Here is a 24534-nt window from a genome sequence, read left to right as displayed (position 1 = left end):
AGCCTTTAAATCTTAATGATAGAATCTCAAACAGCCAGCAGACTTTGAGGAAGCCTCTCTGGTTTTCTTCAAGGCCTTCGTTAACATGCTGGGACTTTTCTGAGAAGATGTGAGGGATCCTTTCTTGAGAGTGGACCTCCACCCCTGACAACTCTCCTGACTCTAGTCACTACTTTCTATTTTTCCTGGTTCATGCCTGAGGGAAACTTATGAGCTTATTTTCAGAATTACAATCCATAAATGTTTCAAGAGTTATTTAACAATTAGTTTAAGTTTACCTGATTTACCTGACTTTAGAACAGGGTCTTGCTGACGGTGACTGGGCTGACTTTCATTTGGCTAACCACTGTTTAACTCTAAGCCTTGTAAATCTGAGGGGATTTTCTGTTTTGACATTACTTGTACAATAAATTGAATCCTCATTAACAATCTGTATGGCTTTCACAGATTGACAATGTTCTGTTATCTGTTATTTACACAGAACCAAAGTCCAGAGAACAGGCTGATATCACAGGTTAAAGGCCACTGCAGAGGAAGAAGTGATTCTGCTGAGACGGCACCACAGCATGAGGAAGATCTCTAAGACAGGAAGGTAACAGAGGACAAAGGATTTCACAAGCAGCTGTATGCACAGGAAAGTTGCACAGAACGATCAACAATATCTGCTTTGATTACGACTGAATGGCTGTTGTCAAACACTGAAGGTAAAACCTGAACCTGGTTTCAGCCTTTTATCCTGTCTGGGTTTGTTCAATCATCTGATAGCTGCTGATCATGACGGGAAGCATAGTCTAATGTGTTTGATTTTGATTTTCTGGGTGAAGAACTTCCTCTGTGAGGTGCGTCACTAAACATCCCACAACATCTGACAGAATTTTCATTCTCAATATCTCTCTGTGTTGTGACATCAGATGGTGCATTCAGGGACACTCAGGAAATTCAGGTAGCAAGCTCTGCAGACTACATGAAACAATATGAGGCTTGACATGGTTATTTCTGTCTTTTCAAGTAATTTCACAGAACTGAATTATCTTTCCTGATAAAGACAGGAACCAACTGATAACAGTGGAATGTGCTCTTCAACAGTTAAAATGTCTGATTGAAAATAGGACGTAGCCCCTTTGCTCCCCCAAATGCTCGTCTCAGGTATCAATCTGTTTGCATAGCTGTGAAGCTGAGTAGATCAACACTGGATCGGATCGATCAGACTGCCTTCCCTGTTCAGTCCTTGCCTCCGACTCACCAACACTTCTTTCACAGTGAGTCAGCATCTCCCAAAAGCTGAGGGTAGAAAAACAGTTTGCAGTTCTACTTCCTGTTGAGTCTCTAACTTTAACTTACATTTTCCTCGGCTCAGTAGGAATATGAAGATATTTCACTTTCACTCCTTAAGAGGAAAAATAAGTTTTTACTTGTGTTGTTTTGTTGACAGAAAAATGGCCTAATGAAACAGCAAAAATCCTTCCTACATGTTCCCACTGTCAGGATGAAATCTGCTGAATAACCTTTGATAGAAAAACTACTTTTTAGCTAACAAACTGAATTTGCATTTTTTTATAACAAATCAATTGGAATGGATGACAGTGGCTTGCAGTCTAGTTCTTGGATTGAATTTACCTTTTTTAAAAATGGCTTGAAATTACATGTTATGAATTGGCGCAACAAAATAAACTGAATCAAAACTATTATCAAATTAAATGCTACATTTAGGTTGTTCAGTGCTAAAATGAATGTTGAAGGTTAGGGTTAATCTCTATATTGACCTCAACCTTTAGAGATTCTAGGCTGCCCAAAATGGGACGTCCTTCACCATTTTTGTTGATTCTCAATATCTGAGTCAGATTTATTGAAACTTGGCCAGGACTTTTTCTTTTCCATTTTCTTTTTAAAATGTTTTTGTCCTTTTGGTTGTATGGTATGCAGAACAAAAGATATGCTCTTTGTGTACTTTTAAGGCCTTCTGTCCCATTTGTGTCATGAAATGGGTTGATTGTGGTGTGGATGGACGCGGCAGGACATGGTGGTAGTGCAAAAATGATGGTTTTAATGGCGATCTCAAAAGCATAGAAAAAGTCCAGGCAGCACAGGTGAGCAATGAGAAAAGGTACTGAGACGCTGGTACCACTGGCAAACACACAAGACTGGAAGACAACAAAATGACAAACCACAAAACACAATTAAATACATGGAGGGCAATCAGGAGGGACAGCTGGAAACAATCAGGGGGTAGACGCCACAACACACGGACTAATGAACACAGAAAACCAAATCCTCACATTTTGGCCCCATTGATTCCAATTATAGCCACATATTTTTGCTGGACATTTTAAAATAACATTCCCAGGAAAACAAAACTAATCTAAGCTTCTGCCTTGAAAATTCTAGAAAAACTAGTTTTAGGTGTGATGACCCCCTAATACTACCACAGATCCAGACCCTTAATTTCATCAAGTTTCATTGAGGAAATGGTTTTATTACCTTCCAAAATGCATGACAATGAAAATATTGAATATCACAAAAATAGTCCTGTTGTGCTGGCAATGGTGTAAAGGATAAACTATCGGTATGTTGAGCTCCGGCTCGAAGGACCAAATCATGTCAGAGTTGACACCTATTAAACACAGCAAATAACACAGGAAAGACAAGAGAAAGTTAGATTCTTAATACTCGCGAGGAGAGCAGACAGAGATGTGCTTTCAGTTACAAATCTCCTGCTGCTCTGAAGCACATTTGCCTGCCCCTCTCTTTTTATTGTCTTTAGGATCCCTAATCACAGAGAGCGCTGTAACTCTAAAGGGAGGGGAAAAGACACTTCATCACACAGTCACAGCACCAAGATTATCACTAACTAACAACACAATCTATCTCGCACTAGCTTATCCAGTTCCTGACCCAGGATCAAACAGGACAAGTTGTACATCTTCACGGCGATGGTTTTATAGCTATCTAAGAGGTCAAAGCAGGCCGTTCTGTGAAGAGCTGCTGTCACTGCTCTTCTTCAGAGAGGCCCTCTGAGAAAGCAAGCCAGAGTGATTAACAATACAGAAACATTCCTTAAAACATATGACTAAACTAAATAAGTAAGAATACATAAACTAAGAACATAATAAAGATATAACAAATAGTTGATAATAATACAATTTACCTAACAAAAATATTTATATTTGTATGTGTGGTAATTTGAAGAAGCTTTTGGGAAAAACTGATGTGCGGCAAAGCATTTTTTATCAGTGTAGCTGGCACTCAAAATTAAAGTTGCTTTGTTTATGTTCCTTTATCAAGGGAACAAGTTTCTCCTCTTGGATGAGTTTATGCAGGTGCATCTTCAGTTGGGCCAGTTTGCAGCATTGTTAAGCTGGAGCTTCATAAAATAAGCCATAAAATCTGACTTGTTGTGAGTGACAAATACAAGTCAGACTAGACAAACTGACAATTATATGAACAGCATCACTGACATAGAAAACACCAAGTCATAGGTGACTAATGAAAAACTAATTTACCTGATTAGCCAGACCAACGTCCCTCATGATGCAGGGCTGTTGGAGGTGAGTTGGTGCAAGTCGACTCACCTCCAACAGCCTAAATAGGATTAATCCGGATTGTCCAGGGTTAGGGTCCCAGGGGACACAGGTGTGTTCAGGGGCCCAATACGGGTGGGAATTTACAGCTACTTTTAAATATACACCATTTCGAAACTAATAAGCCGCCCAGTCACATAAAAATTAAAAGTAAGTCTGGAAATGTTCTTGAGCTGATAGAAGGTTGACTTTGTAAATGTCTTTATATGTCTCTGAAGGTTCAGGTCAGAGGTCATCCTGATCTCCAGCTGGAATAACAAAGTGGAGAGACAGGCAGCCCCTCCCAACTGGAAAATGAAAAGGCAGGAATAAAGAGGAGCAGGTTGAATTCATCGAAACGCCAGAAGGAAAGGAAATGGAGGACAGGAGAGAAAAAAATAGAGAGAAAATAAAGGCAAAGTTATTGCAGGATAAAGCCAGAAGAACCAAATGAATCATTTCTGTGATGAGGGGTCAAAGGTCAGTGACAGTATGAGACCAAGCAGCAGGGCTACAGCAGGTTAGCAGCTGTGCTACATGGCTCTATCATCCCGACCCCCACTGGGAATTTGGGGGATTTGGATGGATGGGTTAGGATCCACAGAGCCTGTCAGCAACTTTATGCTGCAGATGAATCAACAATTATAACCTGCTTGATCAATTAAAATCAATCCATACTGAGCAGGAAAAGGCACAAGGCTTTATTCCAAAAGAAAAATATTTAGGAGAAAATCTAAGTTAAAAATAGAAAAGATGACTGAATATACAGACTAAGCGTCTAGTTATCCTCTTCTGCTTCATCATTGATATATATTTTATTCCAGCTCAAGAAACACTGGGGCTTGATCCGATCCTCCTCGTTTCGCTCCAGCCCAACCCTTCAGATTCCCTCTGGGTCTCCAGTCCAGCTGCTCCGTTCTTCAGCCAGTTGGTTTCTGTGTGACGATGGCTACCACCTCACCCAAAGACAAGTAATCCAGAGAATGACTTTATTTAGACTTCTTTAAGTAATATGCTGTAACATGAACAATGCAATTATCAGTACTTAGCAAAGATTTGCAAAAAATACGACTGTTTCTATAATTAAGAGAAAAACTGCTGTCAAAATGTTACATGACCTGACTTGATTAACTATCCAAACTCAGGATGAATCAGTTTTAACTTTCAGTGATCTAGCAGACCTTGTTGCGCTCTGACTGACGGCTGTTGATTAAATCATTCAATTTTATTTGTTGCAGATATTTGGGCGTTTGGGTGATCTTCTTCATGCTTGGTCTGGGAACATTGCTGCCCTGGAACTTCTTCATGACCGCCACCATGGTGAAACATCATCTGCTGTTTCTCTGCACACACTTGTTCTGACATTAGCAAAACCAGGGATGTTGTTAGGAACATGAAACATCGTGCATGGGTTCTGAGTAAATGTTAATGAATGTGACAGAATATGACAAAATAATTTTCCACTCTTCACCGCCATTGTCGCTTTGTCTGAATGCCCAGTTGGGACCTGCAATGAATCATGGGATATGGTGGACCATGAAAAGAAGGACACATTTGGAGGAGTCTTTGAACTTGGACAGGCCTTGTTGCCACGCTATGATGCATCGCCCTACAAATGCCACCTTTGAAGGATGCAGCACCTCAATTCAGACTCAGGAGAGACTGGCTGAGTAGAAAGGATGTTGGCATGAAGCTGAGAATCTGATGCCAACATCTTCCTGCCACATGTTGATGTGTCCTTTAGCAAGACACTTAACCCAAGCTGCCTTCCAATCTCCCCATTGATACATGAATGAGTGGGAATGGGCAAATATGGTTTGAGAGCAAAGCTCAGTGTATTTACCTTTCCATTTAAAATGGAGCTGCAACATCAAATGACCAACAGAGGTCAGTGCTACCAAATGAGCTGTTGTGTGAGCAGCTTTTTGTCACCCCTAAAAGGTCAGGCTGGGTCAGATGCAGAGGGTTGAGACTTCCTGTTGCTTTACCTCAAGTTGCCTGCCGATGTGTGTGGTTTTTGTGTGTGAACGGCTGAATGTGGCTCTGGTGTAAAGTGCTCTGAGGAGTCAGCATGGCTGGAAAATAGCAATTTAAGCTCAGGCCATTTACCATCTGGGTTCACAAGTCCAGTAAAGGTTCTGTTACTGAATCCAGATTCTCTTATTTTCCTACTGACAGTCTTTTTCTAGCCAAAACTCTTTGTACGTGAACAGAAGTTTTATTGTCCTTGCAGTACTTCAGGAGTCGTCTGAAGGACCCTTTGCCCACTGAGGTTTCAGCCAATCAGAGCGAAGCAGCAGGTGAACATCAAAGTGTCCTAGAGACCAAATTCAACAACGTGATGACGCTCTGCGCCATGTTGCCTCTGCTGCTGTGCACCTGCCTCACCTCCTTCCTGCACACCCTGTAAGTACTACACAGGTACTACACCAGTAATACACAAAGTACTAAGCAAACTGTACAGTAGTACTACACCAGTTTCTAGGTCAGAGATGTGTGGTAGTTTCTGTCATGTGGGCAGATTCATGTTCAGCTGGAGGTTCCAGTTGCTCCAGTTGCAGAAGCAAAGGAAACTTACCATCAGTCACTTGTTGCCATGACAACTCCCATCATGGAGGTCCTGGAGAGACGCCTGCTGGCCCACCTGAGGAAGCAGGACCCCCTGCAGTCTGCTTATCGCCACGGAGACGCCATCATCCACCTGCTCCATCAAAGCCGCTGCCACCTGAATGGAGCAGCAGCTCTGAGGATCAGCTGATCTGCAGCAGGTGGAGCTTCAGCCTCAGCTGGATCTATAAATAAATGGAATCTATCTGATCTATATCTATGGCTGCCTCACTAACAGACCAGCGGGCGAAACCAGGAGAACCTTCTATCATCTACAGAAATACTCAGATTACTCTGCAGCTGCTGGTGGATCAGATGGACCAGAGGACAGAGAGCTGCTGGATGGGAACAATCAAATCATCTGGAATGAAAACAAAAAAAGGACATTATTGCTGATTTAAGGGGAAATCAGCAATAATTGAGAGTAAAGCACTTTGAATAAGGGTCAAAGGTCAAACACCATTTCCTTCATCTGTTCTGGTTCTGAACAGAACCTGGAAAATCTGGAAATGACGATGCAAAGAAGGATTCTTCATAAAATCAAGAAAATTCTGGCCAACCACGACCATCCTCTTCATCAGACTGGCCTGGGAAAACAGAGCATCTTCAGTCAGAGGCTTCTTCACTCGCTGTAACACAGACCGCTACAGGAGATGTATCCTGCTAACACCCATCAGCATCTATTTCAACTCTTTGAAGAACTGTGGATAATATGAGTTACAACATTTCATTTGTCTTTGGATTGAATTGAGTCGTACAGCTGCTGCCAGAGCTTCTCAGGTCAAAAACAACCACAAGCTGTTCAACATGAAAACACAAAATTAAGCCAGAAATGTTGTAGAAACCCAGCAATCATCATGCCAATATGCATAAATCAAATGAATGTTTTTTATACAACAGGACAAAGGAAGGAATCGTTATTAAAATGTGGAAATAAAAATGAATTAGAGTGATGAGTTACAGGAAATATGATGACTGAACTCAGGGAAAAATCAGGTCCAAAACAAGAGACAGAAAAGACTGAAGGAACCAAACAGGAACCCTAAAAACATCATGACCATTAAAACCTCTTCATCTCTAGGCCTCTTTTTGAGAAATATGGTTGAAAATACATGCCCAAAATGAATTGAATGTATCTCAAGAACTACAGAGTTTATTTTAATTGTTTTGGTATCAAAATAAAGGCAAGACTCTAGAGAATATGTTACAGCTCTAAAACCCACCCTGCCTGTTACTGAGGAAAGTGAATTAATATGATACACAGCAGAAATTAAGCGAAATATCTATTTCCGCCAAAAAAAAACCCAGTTCAATATATGAAGATTCCTTTCAAAGCATGTTTACTACATGTTTTGGATGTAGTAAACAACAGTACACAATCTGACCTTTTACTGTGCCAAGTTTCATGGAAAGAAAGTGAATCACATGAGTTTTAGAGAGGTACTACTTGATAAAAATCTAGGCGGACCTTCCAAATTAGCCATTTTGGCACAATTTGTGCCATTTGAACTTTCTCAGTTTTTTTTCTGTAGGTTCTGTTTCAATTATTTATTCTTATAGAATAAATGATTACTTGTCATAGATAAGTAATTACATCTAATAACAATTGTTTTTGGGGGTTCCTTTGAAAAAAAATTTCCTCCTGGAGTCTCTAGTCTGCGCTCTGCGCTCTGCGCGTAAAACCATGCAGTTCTCAATACAGATATTCAAACTTACGCGGGGCGGTTTCTCGGGATCCCATTGGCCAATTTTGATGATTGACACGTCTTTCGAACCGTCAGAGCCAATAGAATCCGAGGGCGTTGACATTAATACGGAAGCTAAAGCCATTCACCAATTAGAGGACGGGAAACGCATGTGACGTGCATTGACGTAGTTCGCCTCTACATTTTTATATGGAAGCCCAGGAGGCGGAAGAGGCTCTGGGCAGAGCCGAAAACAGTATGAGATGGACTTAGGGAAAATGGATTATCGAACCAAGTGGAAATATTTAGTCTAATAAGGATTATGACCACGAAACAGCAAAGGTAGGACTGAATTTATGTTTTTCGCTTCGTGAAATTAGCGATTTCTTTTTTTCTTCTTCAGCTGCTGGTTCAGTGAGTTTTGCACGTAGCGTGGTGATTCTGGTATTGTTGGAAACGGCAGAGCTTCGGCTTTACTCTGGTTGATAGTTTGTGGGCTTTGGGAATAGTCGCTCTTTCACTGTTGCATTTTTACCGCGTATGCCTCGTTAGCCTCGTTAGCATCTAATTACGTTTCGTTTTATCAAGCTACTTCGTGTTCAGGCTGGGTGTTGTTGATGTAGAAAATATTGTTTGTATCATTTAGAAGAGCTTTTTCCCGATCTGTGGATATGCAATATGCCTATATTGATAAATGTATAGCATGTTTTTTCAATCGATCTTGTTGCGGCAAGCGCAGAGGACCCAAATTTGGGTCCTCTCGCGACAAACAGGTTAAAAATCCTTCTGTTCTTTTTATTCCTGAATTATTCACATCTAAGCAGTTTAGTGTCAGTTTCATCTCGTTTCACATACAGAACATTAATCCTGCTTCATAATTTAATTTGTCCTCAGCATCCCTCAGCGCCTGCGTGTGATGGGAAGCCTCTTCATCATCATGTTTGTCTTCATCATCACTGCTGTCCTTGTCAAAGTTCCTCTGGAGCCGCTGCCTTTCTTCTCCATAACCATGGTGAAGATAATCATCATCAACTGTGAGATATTTATTTTATAATCATTTGATGTTTAGTAGTGTTAAGGAAGAGATTCTCTGAATTAATTAACTTTGGAAAAAGTTTGGCTCTCTCTTCCTCTGGATCCCAGGTCCTCTCGGCGGGTCACGTGTGGCCACAGGGAAAACAACAGCAATGCGTGTTGACGACACAGAATTAGAGTTTAATCCAATATAAGACAATGTATAAACTTACACCAGAAACTGCAGAACAACGGAGACATTACATTCATTTACCTGACATAAATGGAAAGAAAAGCAAAGACGTCCAAAAGACGTCTTTGGAGAGTTGCAAGAGCAAATCTGATTTGTTACTCCTGTGCAGAAAGTTTTATAGTAAAGGCGCATTCTTATATTTAATTTATTCAAATAAGGCGTACCTTTGCTCCTCCAACCAGGAGCTATCTCTGACCCTCTCTCAAGCCAGAAACCCCTGCTGTGTTTACAGCCTTTCACAGATGAGTGTGAAAAGCTGGAACTTCTCCTGATTGTTTCCCACACAGACAAAAGGCAGTTCAAACGATCCTAGCAAACCATCTGCTGGAACTACAGGTAACATAAAGGTCAAAAAGTCAGAATACGTTACTAATTTCAAAACCACAATTAGGGCATTTGAATCAAGATATGCTAAGTTTTAAAACTAGCTTATTCTAAATTTATTTTCTCAACAGTAGTCAATATCTCAATGTTCAACTCTGAGCATCTCAAAGCCTCAGGTCATTTCTCTTTAATGTTCAGGTACAACACCAGTACTACACCAGTACTACACTAGTACTACACCAGTACACCAGTACTACACCAGTACTACACCAGTACTACACCAGTACAACACCAGTACTACACTAGTACTACACCAGTACACCAGTACTACACCAGTACTACACCAGTACAACACCAGTACTACACTAGTACTACACCAGTACTACACCAGTACTACACCAGTACTACACCAGTACTACACTAGTACTACACCAGTACACCAGTACTACACCAGTACTACACCAGTACTACAGCATGAGGTTGTTTCTCCTTAATGTTCAGGATAAAATATGAGTCTTGCACCAAACCCCAGGAAGTGAGTGAAGTGAGATCAGCACAGAAGTTATAATCTAGTTCATAAAGTTGGGTGACATTATGGGGGCGCTGTGGTGGCGCAGCACAGCCCACGTATTGAGGCCTTGGTCCTCATGCCAGTGGTTGCAGGTTCGATTCCCGGCCTGGTGATATTTTGCCGCATGTCTTCTGTGTCTCTCATAACCCTCTTTCCTGTCAAACTATTTTCAAATAAAAGCCACTAGAGCCAACAAAACATGTAAAAAAAAAGTTGGGTGACATTATTGGTGCAAACTGCAAGACAAATATAATTGATTGTGATTTCTTTTCATCAGATTATATCTCTACAGGGGAGACAATCTGCTTGTAACCAAACAGAATGAATCTGATAGTGATCAGATAGGTGGTGTTGGCCAACACCAAGCCGAGCCAAGTGGAGGTTGGCACCAGGTGGTGGCGTTCTGTGGCATCTGGGTTGGGGGTGCAACTGGTTCTTTCCTCTGCAGGGGCCCAATAGTTCCTAGTTAGGTCAAAGTTAACCCTAAATCTGACTTTTGTGATCTGTATCTGATCGTTTCATGATAGAACGATCACGGAAAGCCAATCACAGCGAGGTGGGCGCCAGGGCGCTGGTTCTGGAGATGTGTTGGTCGGGTGTCACTGCCCTCCATTTGGCCTGGAGGTTCTGAACCTCCCGTAACGATTGACTCCCATCGTCTTCCACTGCTCCTCTCTCCTGTGGCGTCCCAAAAGGCCCCATCCTTGGTTCCTTACTTTTTCTCTTTATTTTCTACCAGTTTGGTCATTCATCATCAAACTCTATTTTTTATGGCTTTGTTTGTTTTTGCTATTTTTCTTCCTTTATTATCCATATTGTATTTTAACTTGGTTTTGATATCTTTACTTTTCATTTGTAGTCGTGTTGCTGCCAGTGTTGGCCAGATCTCTCTTGAAAAATAAAACTCACACACATATCCAGTTTTTCCTTTTACTGCTATTCAGAGGACACACAAATTTATCTGCCAGTAAAGTAATGAAGCCATTTCTTCTTTGCCAGGATCTCAGATGTTAAGCAGTGGTTGACTGAAGATCTTTTACAGTCAAACAAGGATGAAACTGAAGGACGAGTTTGTCGCCTTGATGCTTCTTTCTTCTGCAGTCAGAAATTTTGGTGCACTTTGACTTAAATTTTGAACTTGATAAACAACGAATGGAACTAAGACGAGTTTCTTTTACTTTGGGCTTCTGGTCAAAACTAAAATCTTTTGAAATTATAAAGACGTTAAAAAGGCTGTCTGTGCTTTTATAACTTTGCATTTGGACTACTGCAGTTTGCTTTATTATGGCATAAACAAGTGTTAATTAAGTCAGAATGCAGCTGCTCGTCTCTGAACAAGCTGTCAGAAACCCAATCAAATCACACAGATACATAAATCACACATTTGGCTTAGAGATTATTTTAAGCTTTTGCTTGTTTCAGTGTGTAGAAAGTCGAGGAATAAGTGTTTTTAAGAGATATTTAAAAATAGGACTTGTCTGACTTGTTCCATAACTCGGAGCAAACGCTCTGCACGCTGAGTTGTTCTCACTCTTACAACTTTGCACCTGCAGGCCCCGTTTCAGAAACTAGGATGAGTGAAAATCCTGAGTCAGTTTTGGGGTAAATAGAGCATGTCTTGGGTTTTCAGTTTCAGAAAGCCAGATAGTCGTTATCCTGAGCCTCAGTCCGTGAAGCAGCGCTGCTCTGCAGAGGGCCTGTTGCAGTGAATCCTGAGTTTGTTCTGTTGTTTCGCCGAGACCTGCAACAAGGAAAGTGCCAGAAATGGCTTTTCCTTTTCTGGGGAGCCTGCAGATGTTGGGGAGTAATACTCTGCAGGGTGATCACACGCAATTAGTAGATATTGATTTTTGGTTCAGAAAAATAAAATTAACATTTTGTGGATGTTAAATAAATGTAGTGACAATAATTTTACTAATTTTCTGCTAACTTGCTATTTTGCAGCTGTTTTTTGTTATATGTATTGAGACTCTTTTCCCCCGTTGCCATGGTGAATTGCGTTATCTGCATTCAGGGCTTCTTCTATTGTCACACTTAACTCAGGGTAACTTGACTCACAGTTGGGTTAGCCAGTTGATTTCCCTGAGTATCACAGAGCTGGATAGGTTTAATCAGAGTCACAGCTTCTACTCAGAGTTAGTTAACCCTGCTTTCTGAAACAACTACTTCACACAAACAAATCAGAATATTTGTTGAATTACAACATGTGGCATTTCTTACCAGGTGAGAAATGCTAAAACACAATCACCTGGATATGAATAATGAGAATGACTGAAGGCCACACAAATACAAGTTCCTTCTTTATGTGAGCAGCCTGCTGTGAAGCCAGATGCAGATTTGATTTCACAGTCAGTCGGAGGAATAAGAAACTCTCCAGATATTGTTTTTGCAGACCAAAGCTGTCCTGGCACCCGCTGACCTCATTTGGCACCAACTACTCAAACAGACACATCCACCCTGCCATGCTCCAAAATACATGCACATTTATCCACCAATATGCAGATCGGAAGCTAACTTTGGGTTAAGTGCCTTGCTCAATGATGCAGGGATGAAAGCTGGAATCAAACACACAACACTGTGAATAGTACTAGAGCCCCAGAAGACCCAGGGTTAACATACTCAGAGTTTTCTCCGGCGTGGTAATCAGCTTGTTGAACTGTTGGTTATTTTCCAGCGTTTGGTGCAGTGCTGCAGGGCAGTCTCTTTGGGATGGCCGGTTTGCTTCCAGCTTCGTACACCACTCCCATCATGAGCGGCCAAGGACTCGCCGGAACCTTCGCTGCCGCTTCTATGATCTGCGCCATTGCAAGTCTGTCAGATAAGCTTTCAATAACTGATTTGCAAGACAGCATTCATTAAGTCTTTGTTGATAGAAGTTTTGACAAACTTCTATCAACAAATGATTAACATCTTAATTGTGTCATTTCCTCCATCTCCTCCACTGCAGGTGGTTCTGAGCTGGAGGACGCAGCATTCGGCTATTTCATCGTAGCCTGTGTTGTCGTTTTCCTGTCCATCTTGTCCTACGTCTTATTGCCCAAACTGGTAAAGTCAAACTGGAACATCAAACTCTCAGCAGTATTCATTATTAGTTTGTCTTAGAGCAGACTTTAAGGGTTTGTAAAAACATATTTAGGCTCTTTTCACATGGCAAAAGTGTATATTGTCATGAAGTGGGTATGAGGTGCTGAGGAGAGACGCAGGCTGAACTCAGGTTGTAGTGAAAATGATGTGATTTAATGAAAGAAGCTCAAAACAGTCCAGGATGACAGGCAGCAGCACGGCAGAGAGGTTAGCATACAGCTAATTACCGGTAGCAACTGATGACACTGAAGACTGAATAGGACAGCTAAGCTTAACCAGGACTATCCAGTTCAACTGGCCAGAACACAACAGACAAAATTGACATTAGACGAGGACCCGACAAGAGACAAAGACATCAGGTGGGTTTAAATACACAGGGAGGGTAATCAGGTAACTAGACACCTGGGAAGCAATCAACAGGGAAGACAGGACAGGAACAGGACGAAACACAGAAAACCTCAAAAATAACTACACAGAAAATAACATATATAGCCAGACGTCTTCTGGCTATATATAATTCGGAAACATTTAAAGTGTAACTAACCCATAGCCTGCCCTAGACAAATTCTGAAAAAGTGGGTGGAGCCAATGGGCCAGGAGGGGCGTGGCTAAGTTGCTTTGACTAGCTTAGTGTCTTTCTCACTATATTTAATAACTTTTCTAACAACTAGCAACAAATCTAGAGATTTTTCTCTAAGTTGTAGATTTCCATGGTGAAAGCAGCCACTCCAGACCGCTACCTCATCTGTACACGCGCTTAAGAAACTCTTCCAGTACTTTTGTTTCTTTTTGCATTTCATTGCAGTTGAAATAGTGCATGATTTAAAGAGAACAAATAGGTAAAAACGGTTCAATTGGATTTCGCTACAGTTTGACCACTATTTCCTTGAAATAAAAAAATATTGTATATGTGCTTGTGTACAATAAGTAATAAAGATGGAGTAACACATTTGATTCCCAAGAACACATGGGATTTAGTGTTTTAAAAATGTGTATTATAAAGTTATTCTCTGGTCGGTGTGAATGTGTTACAGTCCAATCAGTCAATACAGAATTTTGTACTGAAGTATAATATTTGAACTAAAGTTATAAGAAAGTTATTATAAAAGTTTCTTATAACTTTTATAATAAGGTCCTTGCTATAAAAGTACAGTAATAAATAAATGCTACGCTTTGTAGAGCTACATTTTAACAATAATCCATATGTAGCAGTAAGATGGTTTTAGGCCAAATATTAAAGGGACAGAGTTCTCTAAAAATCCTAAGTTTTGAACTTTAAAACATGTCCTGTTCCCTCATCAGGAAACTACCTGGAGTGTTTCCTTGATTCTTACATGAACATTTGAGAAACTATTGAGGGTTGCCCAAACGCCTACTCTCACACAGCTCCTCCTCAGAGCAGCCCTCCTACTCAGTTCCTCCAGACTAGCAGCCTTCTCAGTTCAACGCTGGTAACAAAATGCAAACAGCATCACAGAGGTGTGTTGATGTGAAGAAGTGTTGAAGGCAAAGTGCTGGACAGAGCAGGAGTTTCTTAAAGAAGCAGAGGCCCAATTTGAAGGCATTAATGGTGAAAAGTGTATTTTAAGTTATGTTTGATATATAAAGCATTTTTATAGCAACTGAAGGTAACGTAGTTACTATCCTGGTAGAAACCGGCTCCTTGTTCTACGCTTTGCTTCGTCCAACAGATCCGGACTCTCATTGAGAAATGATTATTTCCTGAAGGCGTGGCCTCTGCTGAGGTTTTAAATTTTAACCAATCACTAACCTTTCCCTGTGACATATGTAGTTCAATGCTAAGAAGCTAACCAGAAATTAACTACACTGTAACCCACCGTCCTCCACTGAGCAGCTGAACATGGCAGCTGTTAATATTTGGGCCTGAACGGTTTTGTTCCTCCGCTGCTAAAACTACAGGGAGGCTACAATTATGGAACAGCAGAAATTCAATGTCATTGTTCACAACTTCTCCTTCTGTTCTCTGATTGGCCGGCAGAAAATCTGCCAGGCCAATCAGAGTGAATGGGAGAAACCCAAATGGTGCTGGAAAACAGAACTTTATTTGAGCAGAGTTACAGCCACACAATTACTGACTGTGGTATGAAACTGTGTGCCTGGAAAACTCATAATGCTGCACCTGTAAACACATAAATAGCACCATTAGGCACCGTTTACAGCTAACCTTCAGAAACAAGTCGATGTGGGGTTTAGTTCTTGAAGCCAAACTCGATGAAGAAGCTCAGGTTGGCGATTGAAGATTTGTAATAAAAGAAAAACTCAGTTTATCATAAGAATTGAAATCTGTTTGTGTCTGACCTGGTTCATAAATCAGGATGCAATAATGTGAAACTGCTCCTATGGTTGATGATTAATATGTGAAAAAAACTTTCATTTCAGACATTTTTCCAGTTTTATCAAGAAAGGAACAGAAAGCAAAGATCAGATAATGAGCAGAATGCCGTCACTCTGATGAATGCAGGTATGGAGCCGAGATTATTGCTATTAATCAGATTATTGTGAGTCACATATGTTGTTGTTTTTGTTCAGACAATAAAGATGCTGCAGAAGATGAGAAACAACAAAGCATCTCCATGATGAAGATCTTTAAGAAGGTCAGACACTAAATCCACATTAATCTGTTTTAAAGTTCATCAGATTATTATTACGGTATTTTCCAGACTATAGAGCAGACCTCACTATAAGCCGCATCCACAGAGCTTAAAAAAAATACTGGAAACAAAGATATATAAGCCACACTAGGCTAGAAGACACTAATATCCCTGCCCCTCTGTTTTTCATTACTCTGCTGGATTTATTGATGACGCAGCCCTCATGTCGACAAATTTGTGACGGATTGGGCCGACTAGCAGACACTCAGACTGACACGGTGACAGAGACGCAAGTTGGATGTGATTCTTGCTGAGACTCTAAAACTCTGTAGCAGGAAGGAATCGATCCTGGAGAAGTTGCTAGTTTTGGTTCAGTGGAACGGCCACACTAATTTGGATGATTGGAATTAACAGAGATGTATCGGTGAGACTTTAGGGCAGGTTAAAATTTAAAATCTACCCGACCTAAAGCTTTCTGCATCTGAACTGGCTCCCCTGTGTTAGCCTGGACTGGCTGGCGATCTCAAATCTCCTGGAAGATTTGTGAACGTAACGCTCCTTCTCTCCTCACTCCCTTCTGAAATCATCCGTGTGACTGTGGAGCAGAGCGCTCCCAAGGACTGGCTCCTGGATAACCATCATATCAGACTGTTGCCTGGGAGACCGAGCTGCATGGTTTCATGGTCATACACATGCAACACACAAACACAGGAAGCAGATGCACTGTGATGTCACCGCCTTTCACTCATATCTTTGTATTACCTGAATGCTGCTACATGTGCCTGTTTTTCCTGATGCTTCTCTTCCTTGCCCTGTCTGTCTAGTTTATTTTATTACTTTGCAAAATTGTGGAGTACTCACTATTTAGACCAATATTCTACTTTTTAGATTATTATGCAGAGAAAATTCTATTAGTTTTTACAGAAAAACTCCTTGTAGCTTATAATTATGGAGTACTTACAATTATCTCGAAACCCAGAAAAGGAATTAGAATAAACTTTGAATCCAGAGAAACTACTCATTACCATAGATCAACATTATCAGATCAAGAATCCAGAGAAACCCCTGCTAGGGGTTTCTCTGGATTCCCTGGATTCCTAGTGTCTTAATCATAGTGTCTTAAACATGGGTTATACTTTTTTCTTCTTTTGCTCTCTCCTTTGGTTTCTTGTTTTGTTGGTAAAACTTCCTTACCATACCTTATGGACAGTATGGACCCAGTTAAACTCAGGGGCAAAGTGTGGAAGAACTGGATTGGCTAAGCCTTTTGGGGACGTTAGCTCTCTCACGCTGTTCAGTTTGCAAAGTTCTCTCATTAATAATAATAATATTAACTTAAAAAAGCTAGGAGTAAATCTATCGCTAAGTTGCAGTTATCAGAGCTCTTAAGTTGTTTGATAAATCCAAATGGCACAAAAATGTATATATGAAATTCCTCAACAAAGCATGAAAAGTTGGTATGTTGCTTATGACAAACATTTGACTTGTAAAAGTCTGAGGTTCAAAAGCGTCCTGATTGGCCAAGGATGAAGATTTTAACCCATTTCTGATGTAAAAGTATACAAGACAATTGTTTTTTCAGCGTTGTCTCTTATGGTTGAGTATTAGGGTCACTTGATGAAAAGAATAAAGATGTTTAGTTAAATTACAAGAAATATCAACAATAATGAAGAAATGACACTGCCACATGGATCTGCGGTAGCCATGTCTTCTGTGAATGAGCTCGGAAATAAGTTATAACATGTTACAGAAAGTGTTTAAAAATATTTCGCTATTGTTTCTGTGGATATCTAATTGAAATATCACAATATGAGGGAGATGTGAAAAACAACATAGTCAGTGGATGTTTTTAAACATTTTATTTTTAATCCCATGGGCTCTTCAACATTTATGTCGGCTTTCAGGGATTAATCTTTGCTTTGAGGTCTGTGTCGATCTTCCTTTGACGAGTTTCAACCTCTGAAGCGACACAATAAGTCAGGACAGGTTCTGCGTAATTTACATGTTTTGATGGTTTTGGAGATTAATTTTAAAAAAGGCAACATACCATATTAGACCAATAAAAGTCTTTCTAATTAGTTTTCCTTGAGATCTTAACTGGTGTCTTATGGAATCGGATAGTATTTTTGCTAAAATGTGTAGCTCTTTAAGCTCATCGCATTGTTTACTTCCTGGTTCGGTAAAGGGGTCCTAAAAAGCCACGCCCACAGAAACATCTGTCTCCATAGACATAATATAAGGATAGACCCTCATGCACCGCTCTCGCCTATTGGAGCTGACGAGATTTAGGGCGGCCATCTTGGAGCGGTCCACCACTCCACTCAGCGTTATGTGTTTAGCAGCACAATGACGTATCAGCGGATTTAATGATCATAACACACTTTTTTGTTACTGGAAACCATATTCAAACATCTATCAAAGCAACATTTATAAACAATTGTATTTTTTAAGTATGTTTTTAATACATAGTTCATCATATTTAAATATGCTTAGTGGCTAATAGAATAGGAATGGAATATTCTGATATCGATGTATGAAGAGCATATTACAAAGCACACAGCCGTTCATAATGTATTTAATAAATTATGTAGTAATATCAATACATAATTATATAACTATACAAACACTAATAAATAAAGATTAATAATGGCATAAATAAATAATGATTAATACTGAATTATATATATATATGTATATATATATATATATATATATATATATATGTTTTTCAGCTGACGAGTCCAAAATCCGATGTGAGATCCATCCGTGCTGCAGTGAATCCGTCTCTCTTTATAGATTTCTCCCTCTTCCTCACATCGTGTCTTTAGGAAACTTTCAAAACAAAAGCAGAAGATTTAGGATGTATCTTACTTTTGACAAAATGAAAGAATATAAATAATAGTCTTTACCACCTGTGTAAACTTTGCCGGTGAATGTTATAACACATAATATAAGTTTTATAATATGCGTTACATTTCTAATATAGGCTCTTGTGTCAGATAATCTAACTCAATGTTAGAGAATAATTAATTTCTTTAGATTAACAGAATCTCAGTTAGCCTTCATAGCGGGGCTGAACCCGTATTACACCAAGCACTGTAGCTAATATTAGCTGGTATCTCGCCGGTGGACATAAATACAGTAAAGTAATATTCTAATCACAATATATACACAATAATATGTCCATCTTACTTGTGAAATATTGTCTGTGGAGCCCTCACATCAATAATCCATCGACCAGAACAACAATATCCCTCAGTGCTGAGGCATCTTCTGCTGTTTGGATTGAGCAAAGTAGGAGGGTATACCGCTCCAAGATGGCCGCCGTATTTCCTGCGCCGGAGCGGCCAATGCGGGGTCTACTCTTATATTATGTCTATGATGCTTACTTTGTTTACTGACGTACCGGCTGTTGACGTCATCACGTCTTTCCGCTGCTATGCTGCTTTCAGGACAAGCATGGAAAATCCCCCACTCTTCTATGGAGTTAGATTTGTTTCACAATTATTCAATCAAAAAAAAAAAATCATGTCAAAGCAAAAATCACTAAGTTTTTTTTTTAAACTTTTTTTTTGTTTTTGGTTGAGTCTCTTTTTTTTGGTTGAGTCTCTTTTTTTTTTGGTTGAAACTTTTTTTTTTGGTTGAGTCTTTTTTTTTTGGTTGAAACTTTTTTTTTTGGTTGAGTCTTTTTTTTTGGTTGAAACTTTTTCTAAGTTTTTGGTTGAATTCGTTTTCTTGCTTATACAACTTTATTTGCTTTGGGGAAGCTTACATGAACATTCTGGGCGGGGCTTAAGGACGAGCGATGTAAGGCGTGTTCCGATTGGTTAGCGCTGACTAAAGCGGATGACTCCCTGAGATCTCAGAACTCTGTCCCGAACTGCAGGGCTTCGGTGACGGGACACAGAATGTGATGGTAAGTAATCTTCACAAAATTACACCGTTTAGCAGCTTCTAAAGTGTCCACCCTGTTTCAAAGAAGAAATCTTACTCAACTTATGACGACAGTCACATATTTTGTCTGCCGCGATCCCCGGTAGCATATTGTGCTAGCTAATGTTAGCACTAGGTAAAGTTCATAAACTAGGCTTGTGTAATATTCGCCTGTCTTTATGTTGAATTCGTTAACCAGCGCACCTCTGTTGAGTGGCATTAAGCGTGGAAAATACCAAATATATCTGGAGGAAATATGTGTTAAAAAACTGTTGCGCAATCCTCAGTGTGTGTGTGTGTGTGTGTGTGTATGTGTGTATTAACTAGCATTGAAGCTAAAGTGGGAAAACAGCGGATCGTTGCACCGATGTTATCAGGTCCACATTAATCTGCACCACACGTCAAGTGACTGTGCAGATGATTTATTTACCAAGCACATAATCAGTGCTGTCGATGAGGGGAGGCAACGTAACTCTTAAATATATACATTTTCTTCCAGATGTAAATGTAAAACTAAGCTGCTAGGTCACAGGCCGAAGGAGGATATTCACATAATTTCTGTTTTTTATTATTTGGTGGGTGTGTGTCCTGTACTTAGTTTTATTCCGAATTACATGTAATATGCCTTTTGCTGTGTTATATTAAATTAATTTGGTGTTCTCCTAATTCCCCATTCTAGTATGACCAGCAGAGTGCAGCTGAAGCAGGACAGGCTTGTAGGTCTTGCTGATTCCTCCAGCTGCTACAGACGATCAGAGCATGAGGATGGAGAGACCAGCAAGTGTTGAGTCAGAGAAGGTCAGGTAGGGAAGGAAGTGTTGCTTCTAGGGGCCGGGTGTGTTTGGCTAAATATATTTCTCCAAGTCATTTTATTTAGTGGTTTTAAAAATAATGCATGCTTATGTGTTAATGATACATTGTAATAAAAATACAAAAATTACCACCAACATCCTGGCAGAAATAAATAAACAAGTTTATATCAGAGCTTTTTCTTTTTGGATCTGGAACACATTAAAAGCGAATTACCAAATTTGCTTTATTCCCTGTCATGTTAACGTTCGGTTATTTCTCCCTTTTTCATCCTCACTGCAGCTGGAGCTGGACTGGAGTTCTGTTTGGTGTTAGTGGCTTCCTGGATGGAGACATCGGCTGACCTAAACGCATCATTTTCCCTCTCCCATTATAAACTTAGCTTTTCTTCAACATGGAAAATACTCCTACATCAGTAGCTGTTTGTTATTTTGACATCAATGCTTACCTGGTGGCCAGTTGATCCTCTTAACCACTGAATGTATCAGAACCACCTGTACTGAGCTGGTTTCGTCAGAGGGAGCCAAGACTTCTCCATAAAATGACTTCCCATATTTTAAGATGTTCTTCTGGTAAAATTGCATCTTTATGATCCTAATATGACTGCATTCTGATAATTAAAAATACTTGTAACCTGTCCATAACACTCCATTATACAACTCACAAGAGGAATGACAGAAATAAAGCCACTTTGTGAAAGTATTTTCTGTATTTTGTTTTAGAAAAGATGAAATATTGCTTGAAAGCGTTTAATTTTAATATCTCGCTTGAAGGCCGAATTACATGCAAATACTTCACATAATGTTACAACTGAGATAAGGGAAAAAGGTTTGTAAAATGTAGAGTATTACAAAAGAGATTACATTTTATTTTAAGTCCAAACAGTATAACGAAATGAACACTAAAAATATACAATACACTTTCCAGCAGTTACTCAAACTTGTTTGTCTTTACTGGTGATGAAAACTCATCACTCTGGAGGAGAGAGGAAGAGCAGCTCAGCCCAGTCCAGGATCACTGCAGTGTCAGGGTAGCTGCTTAAAGTTTGCAGGTAGATTTTTGCGTAGCTGGTCCTCTGGTTTTCAGATCCTAATTGTAAATAAAAAGTTAGTCAATGTTGTGATGATCCAGTTGACTGTGGACTGATGGTCACTACTGGTCAGTGAGGTGCAGGTGCTTGGATCCAAGGGAAAGGCAATTTAACAACAGGAAGGTCTCAAGAGGTCGATGGAGTGGAGTTGATAACAGTTCCCCTCTGTCCTGGGTGAACATCATGGAGAGTCTCAATCATGGCTCAGAAACGCAACAAGAAGCTTCGACGCAAATCTGAAAAACAAAAATGAATTAAAAAAGTACGAGTAAGTGATGATATTTACCTAGACAACATAATCAAAACCTAATAAGCCCTAAAGTCTTTTTAAGAGTTTTAATTGAAAATAAATTGACTACATCTCAGGAAATTAAATGTTCAAGTGAAACAGTTACTGTATCACGATAAGAGAAACTGCAAAAAAAATAGTGCAGAGGTATAACACTGAAGTTACTGAGAGAGTAAACTGAAATATTTAGTAAGTAGAAAATGTATGTTAAAATATATTTAGCCAAACACACCCGGCCCCTAGAAGCAACACTTCCTTCCCTACCTGACCTTCTCTGACTCAACACTTGCTGGTCTCTCCATCCTCATGCTCTGATCGTCTGTAGCAGCTGGAGGAATCAGCAAGACCTACAAGCCTGTCCTGCTTCAGCTGCACTCTGCTGGTCATACTAGAATGGGGAATTAGGAGAACACCAAATTAATTTAATATAACACAGCAAAAGGCATATTACATGTAATTCGGAATAAAACTAAGTACAGGACACACACCCACCAAATAATAAAAAACAGAAATTATGTGAATATCCTCCTTCGGCCTGTGACCTAGCAGCTTAGTTTTACATTTACATCTGGAAGAAAATGTATATATTTAAGAGTTACGTTGCCTCCCCTCATCGACAGCACTGATTATGTGCTTGGTAAATAAATCATCTGCACAGTCACTTGACGTGTGGTGCAGATTAATGTGGACCTGATAACATCGGTGCAACGATCCGCTGTTTTCCCACTTTAGCTTCAATGCTAGTTAATACACACATACACACACACACACACACACACACTGAGGATTGCGCAACAGTTTTTTAACACATATTTCCTCCAGATATATTTGGTATTTTCCACGCTTAATGCCACTCGACAGAGGTTCGCTGGTTAACGAATTCAACATAAAGACAGGCGAATATTACACAAGCCTAGTTTATGAACTTTACCTAGTGCTAACATTAGCTAGCACAATATGCTACCGGGGATCGCGGCAGACAAAATATGTGACTGTCGTCATAAGTTGAGTAAGATTTCTTCTTTGAAACAGGGTGGACACTTTAGAAGCTGCTAAACGGTGTAATTTTGTGAAGATTACTTACCATCACATTCTGTGTCCCGTCACCGAAGCCCTGCAGTTCGGGACAGAGTTCTGAGATCTCAGGGAGTCATCCGCTTTAGTCAGCGCTAACCAATCGGAACACGCCTTACATCGCTCGTCCTTAAGCCCCGCCCAGAATGTTCATGTAAGCTTCCCCAAAGCAAATAAAGTTGTATAAGCAAGAAAACGAATTCAACCAAAAACTTAGAAAAAGTTTCAACCAAAAAAAAGAAGTTTCAACCAAAAAAAAAGAGACTCAACCAAAAAAAAGAGACTCAACCAAAAAAAAGAGACTCAACCAAAAACAAAAAAAAAAGTTTTAAAAAAAACTTAGTGATTTTTGCTTTGACATGATTTTTTTTTGATTGAATACTACTTTTTTTGTTTGACATGATTTTTTTTTTGATTGAATAATTGTGAAACAAAACTAACTCCATACTCTTCCTCGATACGGTCACAATGATGCGCTTGGATAACGAAACATGGTACCGTTTGATTTTACGTGAATAGGTACTCGGTAGTACCGGCAGAATTCGGTCTGTACTTATAAAAGTACCGAATTATTTGTCCATCCCTAATCATAACTACAGTCTTTTTGGGATTAAACATGTCAAACCAGCGCTGCAGGGAGACAAAAGGACCAGATCGTCTTTACTGTACATGAAATGATTTACAAAATGGCTGCCCACCTAACATCCAGTGTCACAAGCATTAAGTTCAACAGACAAATCATGAAGGTATGAGTTAAAAAGAACTGGAGACAAAATCCCACCTTGTGCCTCCATTAGAAACATAAAATGGTTCAGAAAGCTCCGAACTTAACTTGCATAGAGAGATGAGAATACCATAATGTAATATCAGATTATGTTCCTCTTCGTCGCAGTTTAATGAACAGTTTATTGTGTTTAACTCTGTCAGAAGCTTTAGATCAGGGGTGTCAAACGTACGGCCCGCGGGCCGGAACCGGCCCGCCGAACGATGTAGTCCGGCCCGGGGGCTAAATGCATTATCATTATTCATGAAAAAACATATACTTCGTTTAATTGAAAATCTGCAGTTCCTATACTGTCCACGAGGGGCGCTGTGTTTTATTCAGAGCACACAACATGATGCAACACTGCAGCGGAACTAACAGCAGATGGCAGCACTGAGCTTCAGGTTCTGTAAACAAGTTGGATTCTACCAGCTTTTTATTTTGGCCCTGGGAACCTCATATTTCTCGTGCATGCTAACATACATACATGTTATGTATGCATGTTTTTCTATATGTATGCATTTTATGCATCAACAAATGTACTTAATCAAATGTCTGTTTAAAACAGCTGACACTTAAGATTTCAAATGTGTGAAGCCAGATAAATTTGTTCAAATTGCTTCCCAGATGTTGAAAATTGATTTTAAATCTTTTCTTAATTTTTGTCTGTTGTATTTTGTGATGCAGGACAGTGTTTTTAAGTTCCAAAAACTGTGAATAAATGTTTTGCAACATTGTACAATCACTGAGATCAGTTCTTATGCATAATGCACTTAAATAAATGCTTAACTGAGTTAAAGTATTGTTGAAATTGCAGATACCTTTCTTAAAAACTGAGATTATTCATAATATATTTTGTAAAAGTGAA

General features: G+C 39.7%; 1 protein-coding gene across 2 annotated transcripts in view; it reads left to right on the top strand.

The window, feature by feature from the left end:
* The first annotated feature begins 518 nt into the window (after positions 1 to 518).
* Positions 519 to 24534, top strand: part of LOC106911754 (equilibrative nucleoside transporter 1-like) — a 29168-nt gene continuing 5152 nt past the window's right edge. For both annotated transcript variants that reach the window (XR_015763779.1, XM_088007108.1), the window contains exons 1-9: positions 519 to 704; positions 4382 to 4528; positions 4796 to 4877; positions 5791 to 5963; positions 8744 to 8883; positions 12686 to 12820; positions 12959 to 13056; positions 15496 to 15577; positions 15646 to 15710. Coding sequence is in view for 1 of the 2 variants with exons in the window: in XM_088007108.1 (XP_087863234.1) it covers positions 4503 to 4528; positions 4796 to 4877; positions 5791 to 5963; positions 8744 to 8883; positions 12686 to 12820; positions 12959 to 13056; positions 15496 to 15577; positions 15646 to 15710 (801 nt within the window). In the remaining variant the exon portion in view is untranslated. The remainder of the gene's footprint in view (positions 705 to 4381; positions 4529 to 4795; positions 4878 to 5790; positions 5964 to 8743; positions 8884 to 12685; positions 12821 to 12958; positions 13057 to 15495; positions 15578 to 15645; positions 15711 to 24534) is intronic.

The sequence above is a fragment of the Poecilia mexicana genome, unplaced genomic scaffold, assembly GCF_051168715.1.
Source record: "Poecilia mexicana isolate PSO_F unplaced genomic scaffold, ASM5116871v1 scaffold_1, whole genome shotgun sequence".
Taxonomy (NCBI): domain Eukaryota; kingdom Metazoa; phylum Chordata; class Actinopteri; order Cyprinodontiformes; family Poeciliidae; genus Poecilia; species Poecilia mexicana.
The sequence above is the reverse complement of the archived record's forward strand: the minus strand, read 5'-3'. Positions and strand labels throughout refer to the sequence as shown.